The sequence below is a fragment of the Gobius niger genome (assembly GCF_951799975.1).
Source record: "Gobius niger genome assembly, chromosome: 16".
In the NCBI taxonomy this organism is placed as follows: Eukaryota; Metazoa; Chordata; class Actinopteri; order Gobiiformes; family Gobiidae; genus Gobius; species Gobius niger.
The window spans coordinates 12,258,462-12,279,690 of record NC_136867.1 but is presented as its reverse complement, the minus strand read 5'-3'; the positions used below and the strand labels follow the sequence as shown (position 1 = coordinate 12,279,690).

General features: G+C 41.4%; 2 protein-coding genes and 1 long non-coding RNA gene across 3 annotated transcripts; 2 read left to right on the top strand and 1 right to left on the bottom strand.

The window, feature by feature from the left end:
* Window positions 1–961: 961 nt before the first annotated feature.
* LOC306975417 (filamin-A-interacting protein 1-like) lies at window positions 962–15,646 on the top strand. Its single transcript, XM_079572948.1, has 6 exons — window positions 962–1,089; window positions 8,850–9,129; window positions 9,577–9,750; window positions 9,825–10,003; window positions 12,046–14,824; window positions 15,262–15,646. The coding sequence occupies exons 2-6, from the start codon at window positions 8,857–8,859 to the stop codon at window positions 15,451–15,453; spliced, it is 3,597 nt and encodes a 1,198-aa protein (XP_079429074.1). The 5' UTR covers window positions 962–1,089; window positions 8,850–8,856; the 3' UTR covers window positions 15,454–15,646.
* Window positions 15,647–16,118: 472 nt separating this feature from the next.
* On the top strand, window positions 16,119–19,648 carry LOC306976125 (cell cycle control protein 50A-like). Its single transcript, XM_079574007.1, has 8 exons — window positions 16,119–16,586; window positions 16,887–17,006; window positions 17,443–17,550; window positions 17,637–17,724; window positions 17,797–17,940; window positions 18,012–18,221; window positions 18,697–19,475; window positions 19,540–19,648. Exons 1-7 carry the CDS (start codon window positions 16,326–16,328, stop codon window positions 18,888–18,890), a joined length of 1,125 nt encoding a protein of 374 aa, XP_079430133.1. The 5' UTR covers window positions 16,119–16,325; the 3' UTR covers window positions 18,891–19,475; window positions 19,540–19,648.
* An 890-nt stretch (window positions 19,649–20,538) lies between these two features.
* Window positions 20,539–21,229, bottom strand: LOC306976234. The gene is made up of 3 exons (XR_013793758.1): window positions 21,095–21,229; window positions 20,902–20,994; window positions 20,539–20,826 (listed from the first exon to the last, which is right to left on the bottom strand). It is a non-coding gene; the product is annotated as an uncharacterized lncRNA (long non-coding RNA).

Below are 21,229 nucleotides of genomic sequence, written 5' to 3'. Positions count from 1 at the left end.
CATGGCAGACGTCAGCTGTCACCAAGGGGTCGGAACCGGGTAGAGTTAGACCCCTTAGCAAGACCAAGCTAAAACTCTAGAATTCAACTGGCCTCAGCTGCTAACGGCCCCATGTGCTGGCAACAGAGTGGTGTTAAAAATAGACCTTTACTTTTAGCCGCAGTGACTCCGGTTCAAAGGAGCGGGGCAGCACAATGGAGGAGTAAAAAGAGCTGGCCATCACTCTGCACCTTTGCCCCCTCACGCTGTAAAACTCAGCGGAGGTAAATAGGCACACTGACGTCTTAAAAGTCACACCTTTTAAGGCTATTTAGTAGCCTACTTTATTCTATCAAGTGGTCATTAGTAACTGACAAGATACAATCAAGGCGTGACTTATAATCATAGTAGTAAGTTAGTCCTATTAGGTTCGGTATTCTAGTAATGATGCTAATATGTTCTTATAGCCAGACCTGTGTGTCTGTCAGGTATGAAACATACACAGGTCTGGCTATAAGAACATATACTGGTTTAGTAGCATGCTGTTTTATCATATATTTAAAAATTATAATTACAAACTGCACTTTAAAAAACTGTAATTTTAATGCTTCACTTACTATAAACACCTCTATACATAGAAACATCAACAATCAGCTAAACGTAGCATTGGGTTAATTGAAGGCAGAAGTAACCCACAAAAGGAATACAACTGCGTGGTTTTGCAGTGTAGTCTATTGCCATGAGTGCTTCAATGGCTAAGAAAAGTGACGTCCCACCTCCTACAATCTCCTTGCCCATTGGCTCCCACACAATTCCAATTCTCGAGCAGTCTTCGAACTGGGGAGATTGGTATGAAATCAGAGATGTGTTTGTGTTTGGCTGTAGGGGAGGAGAGATAGAGAGGAGGGGAAGTTACAGTTGCCTCGTGCTGTTCCCTCCCTGACCTGAGGAACTCGCTGGGAGCTACAGTAAAGAGAGAGAGAGAGAGCAGAGCTTAGCATGGCTCTAAGCAGCATTCAGTAACCATTCTGCCAGCTAATGAAGTGGAGGAGACTGTACATTAGATATTAAGGATTACTTTCACTTTCATTTGGAGCAGTGCAACTCAAAGTAAGTGTGATTCAGTGATTAACAGTGTGTTACTATTTGCTTTGACAATATGAGCAACTGTCAGTTCAGTTTCTATGTGGATCCAGATTAACTCACTAAAAGAACTAATTCAAGTTATAGCACATTCTATGATCTGTTTTGAGAGTTTTGAGAGTTTTTTTTTTTTTTTTTTTTTTTGAAAAGCTGAGTCCAAGTTGGGGCACTGTGTCTTTACCATTGCGAGGTGGAGTCAGTGCCTTGGCAGAGGTGAACTCTCTCAGTATGAGACAACATCAAACCTGTCTTATTGTACACTGATACATGCTGTTTTTCTCTCATGTCATGTTTCTGTCTTTCACAGTGCTTTATAATCCAAATCACGCATTTAGAGCTCCGCTTCTGCTTCCATTCCAGCGAAAGACCACTCCAATTGTACAAGTGCGTGATTAATTCAGCTCACTTTAAAATATTCTAATTATTATGCCGTAATCCATTTTACATGAAGCACTTACTCACGGGAGGACAAGTGCCCAGTCTTGGAAGTTATAATAAATGCACTCTGAGCAAAGTGACAGTCAGTATAAAACGCAATGAATCAAATCAATGGACAAAGGTCTACTGGGGTATTTGGGAGTCAGACAAGACACTATTAATTCTCGTACAGTAATGATTTCAACTGGTATGAATGGTGCGCCAACTCAAAATTAGTCATGCCTCTGCAGAACTGTGGCACTTAACACCAGAAGCTATAAGCTACACATGACCACTCTGGAGCAGGAGGCTATCACTCACCACGATAACAAGTGAATAGTTATGCCTTGTAATGAAGCTGAGATGGATTCCATTTTATCTGCGTGAGCGCATCAGCTTAAGGGGAAGACACACAGCATTGTCCATTAGTCACATCACTATGTTTAGGTAATGCTCAAATTCCTAAAGTGCAACTATGCAACACGGAGGGACCTTAAGTTAATGTTTTGAAAAAATAGATCAGCTTTTAATGGGACTGATCAAGTTTGCTCTACTTGTGGCAGAGAGCTTCAAACAACCAAGAATCTTTTCTGATTACAGAGTTAGAAATTGGGCTGTGTAAGCGCTATCAATCAGAGAGGGAGCCCAGAGAGCAAAAGTTACATGGTGTTGCTTTAATGTATCTGATATTTAGCTAAGGGACGCGAGTGCTGGTGTGGCTTACAGAGCTGTCAGAGAGCCTTTGAGCTGAGTCCACCTTTCTGTCAGGATCCATGGCTCATTGGCTCAGAGCAGCCCTCTCCTCTCTTCTCTCCTTCCTCGTCTCCAGCTGATGGGCGATCCGTGCACATAGGGCCTGGGTGATATCACTGCTCACGCTGGACAAAAACAACATGAGCCAGATATTATTCATTAACATTTTTGTACTTGGGCCAGCACCTCCTTGTCATCCCTGCAGATGCTTTTGCTGTCCATGGTGTGCAGAGGTACACAGTAATTACATACAAATATGCAAACCAATTCTTTAGGCAGCCTGTCGACCGATACAGTGAAGACCAGATATATTCGAATGGTGTTGCTAAGTTACTATGATAAAATGTTACGACTAACTTTGATTAAAAAAATAATAATAGTAATCATTAATAAGGCCACAGCTGGCCTTATCATTGTGAGATAAGGCCAGCTGTGGGTGTCCACAATAACACAAACTTGCTTCCTGAACAAGGGTACACGTAATCAGGAATGGACTGGCAAAGGCTGTTTTTCAAGCCTTCAGCTACAGTAACATTCTGAAATATTTATAATTGTTGACTTGGGATGTTTACCGAGGGCAAATCACTTGAAACAGAAGCAAATAGTACATGGCAAGCTCTATTTAAACAGTAACAAGATAACAGGGGCAAAGAGCCAAGGCAACATTGATTTTGGATGACTTATGCTGGCTTACATCATTATTACATTTGTTAGAATGACTCATTCTGAGATGGACATAGTTGTCCAGTGAGATGTGCACATGTGTTTATGAGAGAGGCCCTTTTGTTGATCTCTGCAGTAAAATCCCAATAAATAGGTAATAAAAAGTACGTTTTGCACTACAAATCACAAATTTGGATGATTATTCAAAGAATAAGTCCTCAAATATCTGGCCACCCAATGGCAGTGACATAATAATTGAAACAGACTTAACCTTCAAATGTCCCTCTAGACACAATCTGCTTCATTTCTCTCGGCTTGGAACAAGCACAAATTTCATATTTGCCAACAACTCTCATTGTCTACCCACAATCTCATTCACTTTCAGGTTCAACTTTTTCTTTCTAAGTGATAGAGCAGTGATTGATTTACTCAAGGGTCCAATTCTAATCCTGCTCTTTGCTCTCAATTCTTTCAGGACAAACCATACCAACTAAAAAATATGAATTATTATTGCAAGCCATCACCAAAACGTGTTGTATATTTTACTTTAGTCATTGGTCACATTTTGACCCCAGTGGTCAGTCTCTCTCCTTATTGTAATGTATGTCCTCTGGGGCCTTTGCACCAGCTGTCACTGGCACTTGCACAGTTGCACCCACTGTCAAAGGGCCTCCTGGTCTTGAATTCCAGAAATGTGCTTTAGAAATTTTGGATGTTTCACAGAACAGTGGCACTTCTAACCCAAGTTTTCAGTCAGCGGATAAAATTAGGTCAAACCCGAGAGCCATGTGAAATCATTTAATACAGTCCAGCGTATCAACAGGGCAGAGGTTTGTACAATAGACTGACTGTTGGATGGTCTCTCGCATAAAGTTTTATTAAACTGTGGAGCCCATTCTTCTTAACCACATGGATATAGGGTTAATAAGATATGAAAAACTTCTCCACTCATTATGTCTCCATAAACAAATACTAACTACAGTTGTTTGTGTGAGGGCAAGCTTGTCTGTGCTTTTCTTTTTTTTCTACGAGAAAAGGTGTTCCCCAAAGGCATGTTTTGGGAACACTCCCGAGTATATGGAGCCCAATAACAGAAATGCTTTAGCAGAGGCAACAGGCTAGTCCATTTAGATGCTAGTATCTAACATCTCCACTCAGAGTAGTATTTATCCAGTTTCAGAACTGATAAAGCATTCCAGATCATCACTCTTCTAGTTACACTGTATAAAGCATTAAGCAACTGATGAAAACAGTAAAAAAAAATATATAATTTGACTGCATAAACATCTGTCTATCTTCCTATTGGCAACTCAATCCTTGTCCTTTTAAATTGTTACATTGTTTTAGCAAAACCTTCCAGATAGGATGTTCTTCCTGAAACTGAAACCCCATTGTCTCTATCGTTCCTCCTTGGATCTTCAACGCTGTGTCTGACCTTGGGGTGGACAATGCCAATGGACACGGCTACAACCGAGTGGCCTTATCCATATGTTGCCTGGCTAGTTGGTTCTATTCTTAGAGCGCCCTGAACTTGATCCCACGCTTGATCTTCATGCTGGAAGATGAGCCGCCGTAACCATGCCACACGACCCCAGAAGGCTCTCCATGATTCGCCCAATGGTTTATAGCCCCACTCCCACCTGGAGAACGAGTACAGTTGCTGGGGGAATCATTGCCATTTGAATACCGACTCAAATGTATGATCCAAGAGGGCATCAATTAAATCCTGTTTTAATTATGCAAAGTATTCTTGTATGACTACCTGTCGGCTGAGAGATGAGGGCTCTTGTGTCTCTTACCACTACTACAGCTTCAGTCAGTGCAGTTTATATAAGTTAATTACAAAGAATGTGCAGGTCTGTTTCAGGGGGTCGTGATGGGTGAAGCCCTACCTGTTACACATGACCCTCTCCTTACTGTAACCTCAACTGCCGAGGCTCCAGTCAGATCAGTGAGCGGATCAGGTTTGCGTTGCATCAGGGGAATATACGTCTTCAGAGCATGTGTGTGACATTTTGCTGTCGTGTGGCATAACATGTTAGAGGCGTTAACGCTATGAGCTCTGAGTAAAGGGTGTCATCATCACTTTACAAGAAAAGCTGTAAATGTGTAAGCGTAATGCCATCAGCCTTCCGGGGTGCTAGAGGTAAACGATTCCTAATTCAAGATAATGTTTCTCAAGTTTCAGATTCAGTTCAGTACAGTGCTTTTCTTAACACGTCATATTTATTCACAAAACCACAGTACTTCCACAACTCTTGGTATTGCCCCAAAGCTCCAGCTCCAACCATTGCAGATTGTTGTGTTATTGGGCAAGACATTTCACAAATGTGTTAAATAGACACACACGAGTCCCGTGAACTGAATCCCGCGCTAACATGGGACGTGCAGCCTGACTGGACCATAAATAATGTCAGATTTGTGTTCTTGCAAGGGAACAGGTGTCACATTACATCTGAAATCAGACGGATCTCCCCTCCCTCAGATACACATCTCATTCACAGTTTAACAGAGATGATGGAATCTCTCACTTTTGGCAGACCTGGCTGTTTTTCTTGTCTGGATGGAAGAGCCGTTTTTTATCCGGTTCTTAGAGCGGAACATGTCAGCTCACGTTATCTACTCCTTATTTAGACAAAGCGTGAGTGAGGATATATCAGGCATCAATCAAATATAAACACAGCCTTTTTCTATGGGAGAACAGTAAAGTACAAAAAGCAGCTGTTCTCAGACCTATTTTATCCGACTAAACCTTTGGAAATCATAAAAAATACTCTCAAAATAACGTGCGACCACAAAGTTCCAAGCCCCTCCTCTTTGTATTGGTATGGGGCCACATGTTTTGTGCAGTTTAAAAATACTCATATTGGACAGCTGGACTTGACCAACCCTATAGGATAGACTTAGCTTTAAATTTAGTCTTGGCCTTGCCTGGAGCCTCTCAGGGTCTAGGTCTAAGCCTGGTTTTTATGTGTATGGTGCAGATGCCATGAATACGAATGTGGGCATTATGGAGATTGGACAGAGCTGACAGCGCAGACGTATTGTCCTGAACTCCTCCTTCAGACTCCACATGAAGACAACTGTTTGGTGCCACAGTGGAATGCAGGACATGTCCCGCTGGAATTCCCATTTGCTGCTTCATAACAGTCCACACTTCAACAAAGACTAAACAAGACGACTGTCTCCTGGCAAGGCCTCGTCCCATCAATTAAGTTATAAAACTGGAATATACACAGAAGACGACAGCTATGTAGTTAGTTAAGAGCTGCTATTTTAGTGGTGGCAGCAGTAGAATTAGTAATTAGCTGCGTTCACATTTGATGATGTCATGAACTTAGATAGAGGGCAGGGGCCAATGCAACTCTATGGGAGAGATATAAGTCTTGAAAGAAATCTCCAAACAAAAGATGTACCTCATCGGCATTTGCAAGTGATTGGATTTACAAACCTGCCATGTTATTTTTCCGGCAGAGAGACCTTTCAACTGGCCAACATGACGTTTTTGTCACCACTTTTGGACACCTTTATGAGAAGTCACGCGGCCTTAGTTCATTTGTGCTGACAGAGAAGACATTTAACTTTGTGACTGTTTTTGTTTCATGTGGAGACAACAACAAAAATCTTTGTTGACAGTTAATTTGACAGTTACCATAGTTACCACCATGGAATTTTCAGTGGCAGACTTCCTCAATGTTGTGATGTCACGTGTACAAACAGTATCATAAGAGATGCACTATGAAAGGCAAACAGTGTTGTATTTGTCATAGACATCACTTCCCCCTGTAGTGACACTTTTGACCAGTGCCTGTCAGAAGCAGTGGGTGACTTTGAACCAGGAACTTTGGTCAGCAGCAGCACCTAGCCTACATGGTTAGCCTCCTGCACCTGTTGTATATAACCGGTATTAACGTGAGTATTCGTCAAAGTGTGGTTCATGTTCCCCTATTAGGTCATGGAAGCTGCCACAGTCATTTTGACCAAGTCTGTAGTTTTTGCTGTAAGTAAATTTGTCCATCACACTGCATTGGGATCTGCTAATCAAAGTAAACATGGCCAATGCTCCTGAAGCGTCTCTTAAATCAATTTTCTCGATTTTCAGGACATCGGACCTACAACAAAGACCATCGAACAAAGGAAATAAGACACATTTACTGTCAATATCTTGTATTACTGCTTATATAACAAATCCTACTCCGTGCTCTTTCTTCACCACCTACTGTAGTAACACTTTACATAGAGTCAGATGATATCACTCCCTCTTTGGATTCCTATGCCACTGGCCCAGAAATTAAAAATAAAACTTTAGAGAGCCAGATTCAACACGTGTCGCCCTTTTAGTCACTTGCATGTGCGCTATATAAGAACTGTGCCCAGGTCAACTACAGTAGTCCCATTACCCTTGTGCCTGATCATTCCCGAAATGACATTCATGCTGGACGTATTTACAAATCTCAACGCTTGTTTTACTAGGCCACGGACACTATTTAATCAGGAAATCTTAGTACTCTGACATTTGACTACTGGTGAAACTAATAGTTACCAACAGGCTGAAAGATGGGGCATATAATCTGTGTACTTCCCCACAGTGAACTGGCTGAACTTGGGCAGATAAGAGATGGACTCATGGAGCGGGGTCAGTTTGTCCCCTTCTGCCTAAACTGAGGATGCAGCGTTTGTGGCTTCTCATGAAATTGTTGATTTTTCTTCCTGGAAACCGATTAGGATTCAAAGAAAATGGTGACACGCCTCATTGAATTTCACTGCGATCTTAACTTCACTCACCACTATCACAGCGCACAAACATTCGTCATCCCGAGTGGAAATGTGTGTTTTGCTAGCCCTGCCAAGATTCTTCATAGTACATTTACAGCTAATACTAACGCTAACAGCGATAAGTGCAATGTTATATAACATACAAATTATGAATTAGGAGTAGGCTGTAGACATTATGTGAATAAAAACTGGGAAACTGTTTTCACCACACACCACAAATGTTTGATTGTTTTTTTGTATTTTGTAAGAGTATTTTCCTTGCAATAAACCAGGACTATGGCTTTGACTGATGCTTTAAACTTCAAGCAACTACAAAAATAAACTATATACGTTGATATCAGCAGCAGTTCCGTGTGACAACTATGGTTATAATACAATACAATAAATCAATGAACAATGTATTGTCAAAGTCTGCAGTTACCCCCCATCAGCTGCCCCGTATAAAACCTTCTAACTCTGTGATTAGACGTCTAAAAACAAACATGTTCTGAAAGGTACACATTTCACTATTTTCAGTAAATGTTAATGCTCCCGACCACAAGATTTAAAATGTGCACAGCGAACAGGATCTTGATTTGAATACTACATTGCAAACTTAATTACAAGAGACTAGATTTTCCTATTTTTTCCTATAGATCATTCTTTTTGACATCATTTGTAGGGTGTCTTGCATCAGGCCGAGGTCGGGGCGCTGTGACATCATCAGGGTGTTACAAGGGGATTTTTGGAGGCGGCGTTTTCTGTTTGGAATTAAAATCTTCATGTTGTCAATGTCAAAATCACAATGTCTTGCAAACTTTACTGACTTACAATTGGTATATCAAAGCAACCGTACCCGATAATTCACTTTGTACAAATTTATATTACATTTATACAAACTATACACATTTGAATCCTCCTTTTGATGCACAAAAATTATGTCCAAGAAAATGTGTGAACTTGTAAATAAATAAAGGCGCATTGTGTCACATGACTTAAGTGGGCCAGGCAATAGCAATGAAAATGCAATGAGGAAAGGCAAGGTCCAACACAAAACTATAAAGCTTGCCATAACACACTAAATGTAATCACATTTTCATTTTGCTGTATCAAAACCATACCTTTTGCTCTTGTTCCAGACAGAGGATGAGGTCCAAAAGCAGCGGGGTGGAGGCCCCGGACAATGGTGTTCTGGGGGTTCCACAGAGCGATTCAGACATCGGGCAAGAAGAAGACCTTGGCCTGTCCGTGAAGAGTCTCAAGGCCAAAGTCCAGCCGAAGGAACCCGAGGACAGACTGGAGGTGATCTCAGAGAAAGAGGTGTGCCTTCTGGATAAGAGTGAAAGCAAAAAGAGCATTGTGGATCTCTCCAAGAAGGATCTACTCAGATTGCTGGGCATTATGGAGGGAGAAGTGCAGGTAAGCAAGAGAACAAAACAACTGCAATATTATTTTGAATCCTTTTAGGGTAGTTTTGACTATATGCATTTTTTCGTAGCAGAAGTACCACTTCCCTATGGGGAGTAAAATGTTTACTTATTTCAATCTGACCTTTTAAATTGATCAGAACAGTAACATGTGTTACTATATATCTAGATGTATTTACAATAACTAAGTAGACTTTTGTAGATTTTGAGATTTTGAGGCAATACAATAGCTTGCATGTAAGCACACTGACTCGACATCTCCATCTAGTGGATATAAGGGGTAATTTAAGGTAACAAAAGGGCAACACGTGTTTCAGCCAGCTCTCTAATTCTCAAAGAAATATTTGACATCTCTTGTTACAATATACATCAAATGCCAATATTCCGAGCTGCTGTGCGAATCATATGTTGAAATGTTTGATCTTGTGTTTACTCCCAGGCCAGAGAAGATGTACTCAGTATGCTGAAGTGCAAACAGACCAGCCCAGAGGCCCTGGAGTCTCGCTATGGCTCTGCTACCCCTGCTCCAGCTCTGCAGGCTTTGCAAAGAGACAGCATCGTCACTGGCACCAAGCATCACCAACCCAGCGTCTATCAGAAACCCATGGTGGAGGTCAGGAGGGAAATCATGAACGGGAAAGCAGTATGAGTTATCAGTATTTAACTCGCCATCTTTCCTCACTTTAGCTGGAGCGTCTGCAGGAGAAGCACCAAGAAACATACAGGAGGATGTTAGGTCAGCTGCTGCTCGCAGAAAAGTGCCACCGTCGCACTGTGCACGAGTTGAACACGGAGAAGCGCAAGCACGTAGATTACATGAACAAGAGTGACGACTTCACAAACCTCTTGGAGCAAGAGAGGGAGAGGTGAGAAGTGGAGGAGGATGGAGTTGCAAAGAATGAGGTTCTGTGATGCTTTGCAGAGAAAAAAAAAAAACATTTAATGTTAAAATTCTCAGATATGTCTTTTTTTTTTAAAACCGTTGTCTAATAAGCATTGTGTTCAGCTGAGCATCAGAAGCATGTATGCAGAAGCATATTCTGTCAGTTTAGTTGCTCTCTTGACGTATAACCTGGAGTGTTCTGCGCTGTGACTTTAACTTTATACATTCTGTAGACTGGAAAAGCATCTCGTGGACAATAACTCTGTGTCATAGGATTAGGAGTAGGCCTACCAGGTTGAAGTAAACTGAACCTCTATGAATTCTGGGAGCTGTGAGTGGCATGTGAGAATCTCCCATGACATCATGTGTAGAGTGACCATTCTGTGTGGTCAGTGCACTGTGCCCCATCAGAGAAAAGCCTGGTTACATCACAAGGGCCCCACTCAGATCAAACAAGCCAAACCTATAGTCTGTATTGATGTGTATGAGAGAGGGGCCCTAACCTACTAATTAAAGCATCCACAAATGAACGCTTTTAATTGGCCATTTCTAGCTGAAGAATGTACTCGAAGTATTTCCCACAAGGCATCTCCATCATTTCTGGCAGAGACCATTTATACTCAGCTTGAACAAAATTCAAAACAATCAAAGAAGAGTCACAATACAATATTTTCTCATACAAAGATTTCTTCTTTATTTAAATGTTCAATAAGCCAGCAGTTTTCCTATTTGCATACCTCTTTCTAGATCTTATTTAGCTCTTATCCTCCTACGGAGATCAACTGTAGCCCTCACTCAACCTTTGCTTCCTTGAACCCCTGACATCATCACTCTGACCTTTGCAATTTTAGACAGCCAATCCCTAGAATGGCAATGGCATGTGGCGATGCAAGTATGAATTTTGAGATCTGGAAGCCACCCCAGTACAGTATCCAGCCAAGGTGACGCTGATCATACTTGGCCAAAGGGACACTTGTAACATGAGCCATTATCATATCTACTGTGACACTGTGCCTTAAAAATAACTAGTGTATTTTAAACCTTTTACTTTGCAAGGCTGCTGCACGTCCTGTTTTAATTTTGGTTTGTTGTGTAACTTAAACTATTATGCAGTAGTAATATGTATGCTCCAACAAATCAAATTATAAGTTGGTCTAGTTAATGATTATTTTTTTTTATTTTTTTTATTATAATGTTTTATATTTAAAACTTTCTGTTTTAGTTACTAAACTGTTATATAAATGTCAACATCCCTGTGCTCTGTTTCTACGTGTAAGGCATTCTTGTAGTGGGCCACTTGTCAGTTTTACTTTGCACAATTGGAACAGCACTCGGTAGATCCGCCTCTTCAGTGTGCACAATGTAGAGCAGAGCATCTCTCCCTCATACTCACATGAACCGCTTTCATGGGTGAGCTGACATCATTGGTTTGAGGTCGAATAGTGAGGGACATGGATTTCTACTACAAGCGTCTGACCGAGGTTTTATGGCATATTTTGGACCATTTTTTATTCTAATGCTTTAAGACTAAGGTAAAATGTATCTATGTAAGGTGCGGGACTTATGCTTGTGATCGAGTATCTTGTTTCTTCTCTCTTGTAGTTGTACATGTTTCCTTCTTTCATGACTCAAACTAATTTGTTTAGTGCATTTTGCAATGCAAAAATGTCTAGGATGCCTTCTACACTGTTGGTAGTCAGTGGGAGTGTACAATTGCAATCTGCTTTGCATGCATTTGTTGAAGATGTGATGAGCATAAGCAGCATAGAAAGAAGCTGAAAGAAAAGAAAGTGGTGAGGGGGATTTAAACTTTTACTGGTGGCCTATTTTTATTGACATGGCATACTCAGGAAGTGTAGTGTGGAGTCTGAATATTTATTCTGTAAAGCACTACTTAGTGTATCATATTTACTTGAGGTGATTTGTGAAAGAAAACCTTTTATATTTACTAGGGCACTCACACAGCTCACTCTCCTGTAACATGGCAAAGCATTGCAATATAACTGCATATTTCTGTTCTTGCAGATTGAAGAGACTCTTGGAGACTGAGAAAGCCTACCAGGTAAAGAAGGAGAAGGAGCACTCCAAGCGCCTTGCTAAAGTAAGGGAGGAGCTGGTGAAGCTGAAATCTTTTGCCCTGATGCTGGTTAATGAGCGCCAACAAAACCTGGAGCAAATGGACCAACAGAGCCAGCGGGTTCAGGAGCTGAGCCAGCAGCTGGTGCAGGGCGAGCAAGCCCTGAAAGAAGCTAAAGACCGTACACATGAGGACGGACACCGGCTGCACAATCTAGAGACTGAACTGAAGGACAAATCTGCCAAGTTGGGCCAACAACACGAGGAGATGAGTGCCAAATTAGCAAGTCAAGAGGCAAACAGCCGGCAACTCAACGCCAAAATTCTGGGACTGACACACAAAGTGGAAGAACTAGAGGCACAAAACAGCACACTGAAGAAATACGAAGATGAACTAACTGAACTTAGAGACAAGCTTAGCAAAGGGGAAGGCGGCAACTGCAGTCTGACCACTGAGTTGGAGAATTTGCGAAAGCGGGTGATGGAGATGGAAGGGAAAGACGAGGAGATCTCCAGAACTGAAAATCAATGTAAAGTCCTAAGGAAAAGACTTCAGGAGGAGGAGTGCAATAGCAAAGACCTTAGGCAGGAGGTGGAGAAGCTACAGTGCAGAATGATGGAGCTGGAGAAACTTGAGACAGCTTTCACCACGAGCAAAGCCGAATGCTCTCAGTTACATACGGCACTGGAGAAGGAGAAAGGTCTCACCAAAGAACTCTCTGATGAGGTCGTTGCACTTCGCATACGTTTAAAAGAGTTAGAGTCTTCTGAACTTAAATTAGAAAAGTCAGAGCTAAGCCTTAAGGATGACTTGAGCAAGCTAAAATCACTGACTGTTGCCTTGATGGACGAACGCAAAAGTCTCCTGGAGAAAATGAAATGTGATGAAAAACAAAAGGAGGATCTGAACAACATGGTGGAGGCGGAGCAAGGCAAAGTCATGGACGTCACAGAGAAGCTCATTGAGGAGAGCAAAAAGCTGTTAAAATTGAAATCAGAGATGGAAACCAAAATGGAGTCTCTAAATAGTGACAGGGGAGAGTTGTCGACAAAACTAGCTCACGAAATTGATGTGAACAAAGATCTAAATGCAAAGATCAGCCAATTGAAAAAGAGAATAGAAGCTCTAGAAGCACAAAAATTGTCCGTAAAGAACTCTGTCATGAGTGACCTTGGGAAATTTCCGGACACACTTAAACAGGATAACAAAGTCAAAGAGCTGACGTTTGAGATTGAGCGACTGAAAAATCGTCTAAAGCAACTTGAGGTGGTGGAGGGAGATCTGATCAAGACAGAAGACCAGTATGACATGCTAGAGAAGAGGTTTCTAAATGAACAGGATAAGGCTAACGTTTTGTCCCAGCAGGTGGAGGAGATGAGGAGTCAGATAGCACGCAACAAAGCCATAGAAAAGGGAGAAGAAGACAGCCACGAGGAGGACCTTAGGCAGAAGTGTAGGAGTGAAGAGGTAAAGAACACAGAGCTACAGGCTGATGTTGTTGCTTTGAAGGAAAAAATCCATGAACTGATGCACAAGGAAGACCAACTCTCCCAGCTACAAGTGGATTATTCTGTTTTACAGCAGAGATTTTTAGAAGAGGAGGAGAAAGCCAAGAACATGGGCACAGAAGTTTTCCATCTGACCAAAGAACTAGAGGTCGTAAAGAGGCAAAGTCGTGCACTAAGACCTGCTATGAATGGGAGGAGAATGATGGATATTGCAACAACATCTACTGGAGTACAAACAGAAGCACTATCCAATGGGGTTGCAGATGAGGATACCCCAGCAGTGTTCATAAGAAAGTCTGTCCTGGAGGAGAATCACATTATGAGCAACCTTAGACAAAGGTGTTTGAGAAAACCCTCGGAAAAATCGATTGAACGCTCCCCTTCTTCTGGCAGTGACCTGAAGAAATCATGGATTCCCTGGATGCGGAAAAAGGATAGCGTTGCCCAGGATAGCAATACGGAAAAGTCAATGCACATTAATGGAGATGCGCTAGCCTCAGAGCTAACGATGACACAGAAGCAAGGTCAGCCTTTGCATATTAGAGTAACTCCAGACCACCAAAACAAGACTGCAACTCTTGAGATCAGCAGTCCAACCTCTGAAGATGCTTTTTCTAGTTCAACCCCCCTTAGTCCTAACCCATCCCATTCCCAACCCAGATCCCGCATAACTATCATTCCCACTGCAACTCCGGGGCATAGGAAGTCTGGTTTTGGTTGCCATGTTTCAGACAGAGCCAAATCTCCAGTGTCCATCACAACCATTTCTAGAGCTAAGTCGCCTGAAAGTAGCCGGTCATCTTCCTCAGCCTCCAGCAGGCCTTTGTCCCCTGTTTCTATAATGACGGTCAGCACTGTGGTCCCTGAAGGATCCCCCTCCCCAGAGCCACAGGAGATGACCATGGGACGGGCTGTCTTTAAAGTCACGCCTGAAAAGCAGATGGTTCCAATGCCCATAAGGAAAGGCCATAGCAACAACAGTAGCATCATCACCACAGAGGACAATAAAATACATATTCACCTTGGCAACAACCCAAAGATCAGGCAGGTGGCTTCAGCATCGGAGAACAAAGAGATGACCTTATCAACTGGGACAGTCCTGCGCTCACCTCGGCAGATCACCACCAGTACAGCCACTCGCAGCGCACAGAGCAAAGTGATGAGCAGCATTACCATCACCCCAGCCTCATCGGCCACTTCCAGACACACACCAAGCCCCGTAAGTATGATACACCTTGCTTTTCACACAAACATTATAAATCTATATACCATATAATTTAAACATTGAGTTACAGTTGGAGTCTGGAGATCTCATGTAAATCCTTGTTTCAATAAAATGAAATTAAAATCCTAATTCCAAAGCCTTGTGGAGCAGAGCTACCATAATCATGTGTAGCTATATCCACTTTCTGAGTCAAGTAGTCTTGCTGGTCAGGCTAAGAATTATCAGAATTATTGAAATGTATTGCTTTGCATGCAGTCTGTAGTTATGTTTACATAAACACAGACAATATTTGTGGCTTTAAAGTGAAATAATGACTATTAGTCATGAATGAATGTTGTTTGGTCGATGTGTGTGTTTTGAATGCTTGTATATAAAAACAATTTTATATACTGTACATTATTGATATACTGTACCTCTCCTCTGTCAAACAGGCTGCACAGGACACTCAGCTGTCCCGCACTGGGCTGACTCGCATCCCGATGTCTAAGAGCCTGAAGACGGGAAAGGCAGTGTTGGGGTCTCTGGGCATCTCCAGCGGAGTAAAAATGGAAAGTCAGACTATGAAAATAGAGGTTAAAAAGTCTGTAACTAGCACAACTCTGGAAAAAGGAGGAAGGTTTTGATATTTATATACATTTGCTATTAAAGCACTGGCCCCGACAACTTTGAATGAGGCCATAACGGTAGCCATGAAACACATAACTCTAGGCTAAAGATAATATTTGTCTTATGGATTTGGTTGATATGATGGTTGATACTTCAAGTTATGTTTTTTTCTTTACAGTGATTGCGGTGGTTTTATTTTTACTCTGTGCTGCTACTAACTGCATATAGCTTTGTGTTTCCTATGTAATGTGTTCATATGTTTTATAAGATTGTAAGACAAACAAGTATTTGTGTTAATAAATTATGGATTTTATGTAAAGGATTTGTACTGAAAATGTATTTTTGAATAAAAACTTTTTAAGTTATGTAAATAATAAATGAAAAATTGTTTAGTCCAATCTGTATATACCATTTTTTGAAAACAATAATGTATGCTAGTCACAAAAGCCAGAACTGTGCCTAGTGTTCAGATTAGAAACATTTTACATAAACATATATCGCTTAAATATCTCTACAATGCTATTTGTCTGGCAACAATTTAAAACAGTCTTATACTGGACATGGATCCATCAATTTTTTTGTCCTCAACACCACTCGATACGGACGGTCAATTGTTTGGGCGTAGGCTTTGCATTTTGCGCTGTGACGTAATACTCATATGCTTGAATCTGATTGGCTGGGAATCTTCCGGGTTCTTCTTGGGATGGGATTAACAACACGTAGAGAACAACATTACATAAAATAGGTTGATGTTTGGGCTAGAGGAGGACGACGCTGCCTCGCTGATACATTTTTACTTTTTTTGAATGTTGTTTCTACTTCTATTTGCACTTTCCAACAACGACGAAGTCTAGAGACGAACTAAAGTGGATTACTACGCCCGAATCAGATGATCACAGCCATGATGGCGTCAAGCTACAACGCGAAGGAGGAAGACGGACACCACTCGGGAGCTGCAGGTCACGCTGGAGCAGGCGCTGTCAAAAGTAGAAAACCGGACAATACTGCTTTTAAACAGCAGAGACTCCCAGCCTGGCAGCCCATCCTGACAGCGGGCACAGTGCTGCCTGCTTTCTTCGTGATCGGCCTCATCTTTATCCCCATTGGCATTGGCCTGTACGTCACTTCAAACAACATCAAAGAGTTCGAGGTAAACCTAAAACAATAACTGGATATTACGTTGTATTTTTCTACCATTACAATGTGATATTTGTAATGTGTATTTCTAATATGCCTAATCCTTTTAGCCCGGACACCTGTTGAAATGTATATTTTAATTCTAAAGCCGCCTTAATAGTAGCAACATTTGACTAAAACACGGCTATTCATGTGGCGTTACACCATCACTTAACAAAGTTCTTGTGTTATTATTTTGTTTCTGTGTCTATAAATGCATCCAAAACGGATGTAGTATTGCATTTATTACTAATGAGAATACATTTTTGTGCAGATTGACTACACTGGTGTTGACAGTAACAGTCCCTGTTATAGCTGTGCCCGGAATTTCAGCTGGAACAGCACTACACCATGCACATGCTCCCTGAACTTCACATTGGAGCAGCCATTTGAGGTGAGCCAGGACCTTCCTGACAATATGCGGTACAGATGAATAATAGATGCCCTCTCCATCAAAATTGATAGACCTGCACCTTTGTGTTCAGTGCAGCATGAGGGGAAAGATATCTCCCTGGTGCAACTCGGCCATTAGGATCTATTTATGTCCAAGAAATGGGGCATTAAACGTTTGGCAAGCGTTCATTACTATCGATTCTCCTTGTTTTAAAATATACCACACAAGTGCTTCCAGAAAGGCTGGATTCATGCTAAAAAAAAACTTCAGTCAACATACATCTTAAAAACCTTCTTTTATAAAAGATGATAAATAAAAATAAAATACCGAGACATAATTATCTACATAAAACTTAGATATGTGTATGTATTATAATGTAATGGGCCAAATTGTAGTTTATACTATGTTGGTGACAAATTACTTCCTTTCCTTACAGAGTAATGTATTTATGTACTACGGCCTGTCCAATTTCTACCAAAATCACAGACGATATGTCAAATCCAGGGATGACAGCCAGTTGAATGGAGATCTGTCCGCTTTAAAGGTAGATATATTCTCTTACACTTCGCAGTATATACAAATAAAACCCAAGTCATTGCAAACCATATATGGAATTCCGCTTTATTACAGGAACCAAGCAAAGAATGTGAACCATATCGCACAAGTGAGGGCTTTCCTATTGCCCCGTGTGGAGCCATTGCAAACAGCCTTTTTAATGGTAAGTGGTTTTGTTTTACTTTTGTCAGACCAAAAACTTAATTATGCTTTTTTAATTTTCTCTCCTTTTCAGATACTTTGGACTTGTATTATGTTGAATCCAATGGCACAAGAAATCTCGTTCCACTGGTAAAGAAGGGCATTGCTTGGTGGACGGACAAGCATGTGAAGTTTAGAAATCCCAATGGAAACTCCAACCTCACTCTTGCTTTCCAAGGTAATGCACCTGTGCTTTTTACTAGATGAAAGAACGCACTGTGTAGTAACTTGATCTGTGTTTGGACTCAGGAACTTCTAAACCAGTGAACTGGAGGAAGCCAGTGTTTGAGCTGGACCCATTAGACTCGGAGAACAATGGGTTCACCAATGAGGACTTCATAGTGTGGATGAGAACCGCCGCTTTGCCCACTTTCCGCAAACTCTACCGCATCATCCAGAAGAAGTCGAGCACAACCCCCACTCTCCCCAGTGGGAGATATATTCTCACCGTCACTTACAGTATCCTTTATCAACAAGAAGTGGGTGAAAATAATTTAACTGACACAAACCTGAGTGAATATAACAGTCATTGATGCAGTCTGTTAGAACTGAGAATTTAGAGAATCTGCACGACTGGTTTATTTTGTTGATACAGTAGATGTATGCAGGATCAAGGATGTCCATTTTGTATTTCACTCAATTTTTCACATTTTAAAATTTAAAGGGTGTTAAATCATGTTAAATGTAATTTTCTAACTTTTAATAGGATTGTTCCCTTCTTGAAAACATGCCAGGAGGACTATACTGCTTCACTCATGCTGGTTTGAGTAATCCTGCTAACTTTGGTCGTCTCTTCTTCAACATAACAAAGTTTTATCAGAATCATTTTGTGTGATAGGTAGAACCTGAAAGTGTCTTCACATACAAGACACAAAAGAGTTTTGCGTCTCACGTATTTCTTTTAAATCAAATTCTCTTAACCAACTCAACTCAGATTACCCTGTGCTCAGCTTTGACGGCCGCAAACGCATGATTCTGAGCACGATCTCTTGGATGGGGGGGAAGAATCCTTTCCTTGGAATTGCCTACATCACGGTTGGCTCCATCTGCTTCTTCCTGGGAGTAGTTCTACTCATCATTCACCACAAATATGACAACCGCAACACCAGCGCTGATATTCCTAGCTAAGTTGAAAGTGGCGCACTGTTCTGCATGCTTGGCTGGACCATTATAGGACCTTTATATTCAGCTGAATGTGGATACACTGGTTTCTGTAAATGTAAGACGTTTTTGGTGAACGCAGCTCAACTTAACTTTTGTAAATGCTATTTTCAGCTAAATAATGATGCTATGTTGGATGCTAAGAATGTTAATGCCTGCTTACTTTTCTCTCAGAAGGTGTAGATTTTATTTTTGAAACAACTCAGTCATTGAAGGATATTTGTATTTGAATTGTTTTTTTGTTAAATACTGTACTGTCCTGCTGATGGTTATGTCATATAAAAAAGTACCTCCCTGGGATTGACTAAGGACTAATGTCTACATACAGTCATACCCAAAGTGAACATAATCCAGTTAGGGACGCCTGCTTATAGCTGGAAAGCAGTACATACTATACTTGAGCTTGATGCAGCACGCTGGGTACATAGTAAAATGTATTACAATTCTATAATAATGTCAGGTTGAACTGAATGTTGACCAAAATACATGCACTTAAAGTGTCAGATTACACGTGCATGTCTGGAAGTTATTACAAAAGAACATTGAATAAAGGTTAATTTCCATCCATCCATTTTCTTCCGCTTTATCCAGGGCCGGGTCGCGGGAAAAAAAAAAGGTTAATTTATTTTAGTAATTCAAAGTGAGATGGATTGCATGAGTGGTGGCCAACCATGACAAATAAGACAGTTGGTTCAGAATGCCATGCTACTGTGTGCACAACATCTATGTTACACGTAATCTAATTTGACGTTGTTAGTTACATATTTCTTTAAGATAGACCCGGACTTCTACCCCATTACCTCCTGTGTTAGGTTGAACTGACCAGAACACTGTTTTACATTTGTGTATTTATAATTTTTAATTGAAAGATGTGTGATATTGGTTGACCTGTTCTGTTGATTAAAGCAATTATACACAGTAAACAGTTGAAAAGTGTTCTGATTATCTCAAAGACATACTACATACCATTGAAAGTATGCCATCCAAAGGTGTACTATGCATAAAATCATTTTAGAGTGGCCAGTGTGGCCACATGGGTGTAATGTAAGATACTAACCACACGAGGGCAGTATTTCTTCAGAAATAACAGCTTATTGCCAAGAAATATGAATTCCTACTTCTTATCCATCCATTCTTGTTTATTTCCGCCACTGATCCAGGATTGATTACTTCTTCTGCAACTAAACGCAACAACCAAATAGAGTTTCAAAGGTTGTGATTGGACAGCCATAAACCTGCCTCCTTGACAAAAAGCTGTTTGTGTGTGACTGGCGGATTCTTCTCCGGTACCCGCAGCCTGGAGCCCGTGTCCGTTTGGTTCCATCTCCAGGCAAAAATAGCAGCTGACTCTGTAGCACCTGAAGAAGCCCTGGTGTTTGTGAATCACTGGACTTGCAAAAACAAGGACGTTGACTCTCTGTGTCTCACAACTACATATGAACCTGTTATGACCAGACCGCTGTAATGTAATAGTGGTACAACTGAAAAAACAAACTCCTCTGTCTCTCATTTGGGCAAAATCTGGACTGTTTATAATACTGTACTTGCAACAACTCCCCAATTCTTTTTAAATAAGCTATGAACAAAAGAGACAATACAAATCATCATTCTTATTTACTTACGTTTATTTATCACTGCTCAAAGTGTTCTACAGGTGGCGCTGCACAGTCAGGGGGACACATCATGAGGACACGGCTGCAGCGCCGTCTCACCTCTGCCGGAGCTCCTCTTCGGGCAGGTCAGTGACATGTGACTTCCCACAAGAAAGGAAGACCGTGGTGCAGATGGTAGAGCGGGTCGTCTTGTGACCGGAGGGTCGGCGGTTCGAATTCCGCAGATGCACACCGTCATTGTGTCCTTGGGCAAGACACGTCACCCTCCTTGCCTCCGGTGTCTGTGTACACTGGTGAATGAATGAGAGAGTGAATGGGTGAGTGGTTCCTTGATGTAAAGGCGCTATATAAATGTGACCATTTACCATTTAGAGCGGGTGGTCTCGTGATCAGAAGGTGGGATTCCTGGCTCCTGAGCGTTGTGTCCTTGGGCATGTGGTCCACCTGGCCTCCAGTACCTGTGCACATCGGTGTATGAATGAGAGTGTGAACGGGTGAGCGGCTCCTTCTATATATATATACATATATAAACATACATATAATGTTGAGACAATTTACCATTTAGAAAGAGCAGCGGCCTCCTGAGAAATCACAGGTCACTCCTAGGTCGTGTGGTGTCGGGTCAGGACGTCCTCTGCTGGTGCGGCGATCACTCCCAGTTGTTTCCCCTGTAAACAAACAAAACAAAAACAC

Excerpts from the sequence above, each read along its gene's own strand:
- LOC306975417 (XM_079572948.1), top strand. The coding sequence starts at position 8,857 with ATGAGGTCCAAAAGCAGCGGGGTGGAGGCCCCGGACAATGGTGTTCTG. Across the intron at positions 9,130-9,576 it reads TTATGGAGGGAGAAGTGCAG|GCCAGAGAAGATGTACTCAG; the intron begins GTAAGCAAGAGA and ends GTTTACTCCCAG. Across the intron at positions 10,004-12,045 it reads TTGGAGCAAGAGAGGGAGAG|ATTGAAGAGACTCTTGGAGA; the intron begins GTGAGAAGTGGA and ends CTGTTCTTGCAG.
- LOC306976125 (XM_079574007.1), top strand. The coding sequence starts at position 16,326 with ATGATCACAGCCATGATGGCGTCAAGCTACAACGCGAAGGAGGAAGAC. Across the intron at positions 17,725-17,796 it reads TGCAAACAGCCTTTTTAATG|ATACTTTGGACTTGTATTAT; the intron begins GTAAGTGGTTTT and ends TCTCCTTTTCAG. Across the intron at positions 18,222-18,696 it reads TATTCTCACCGTCACTTACA|ATTACCCTGTGCTCAGCTTT; the intron begins GTATCCTTTATC and ends AACTCAACTCAG.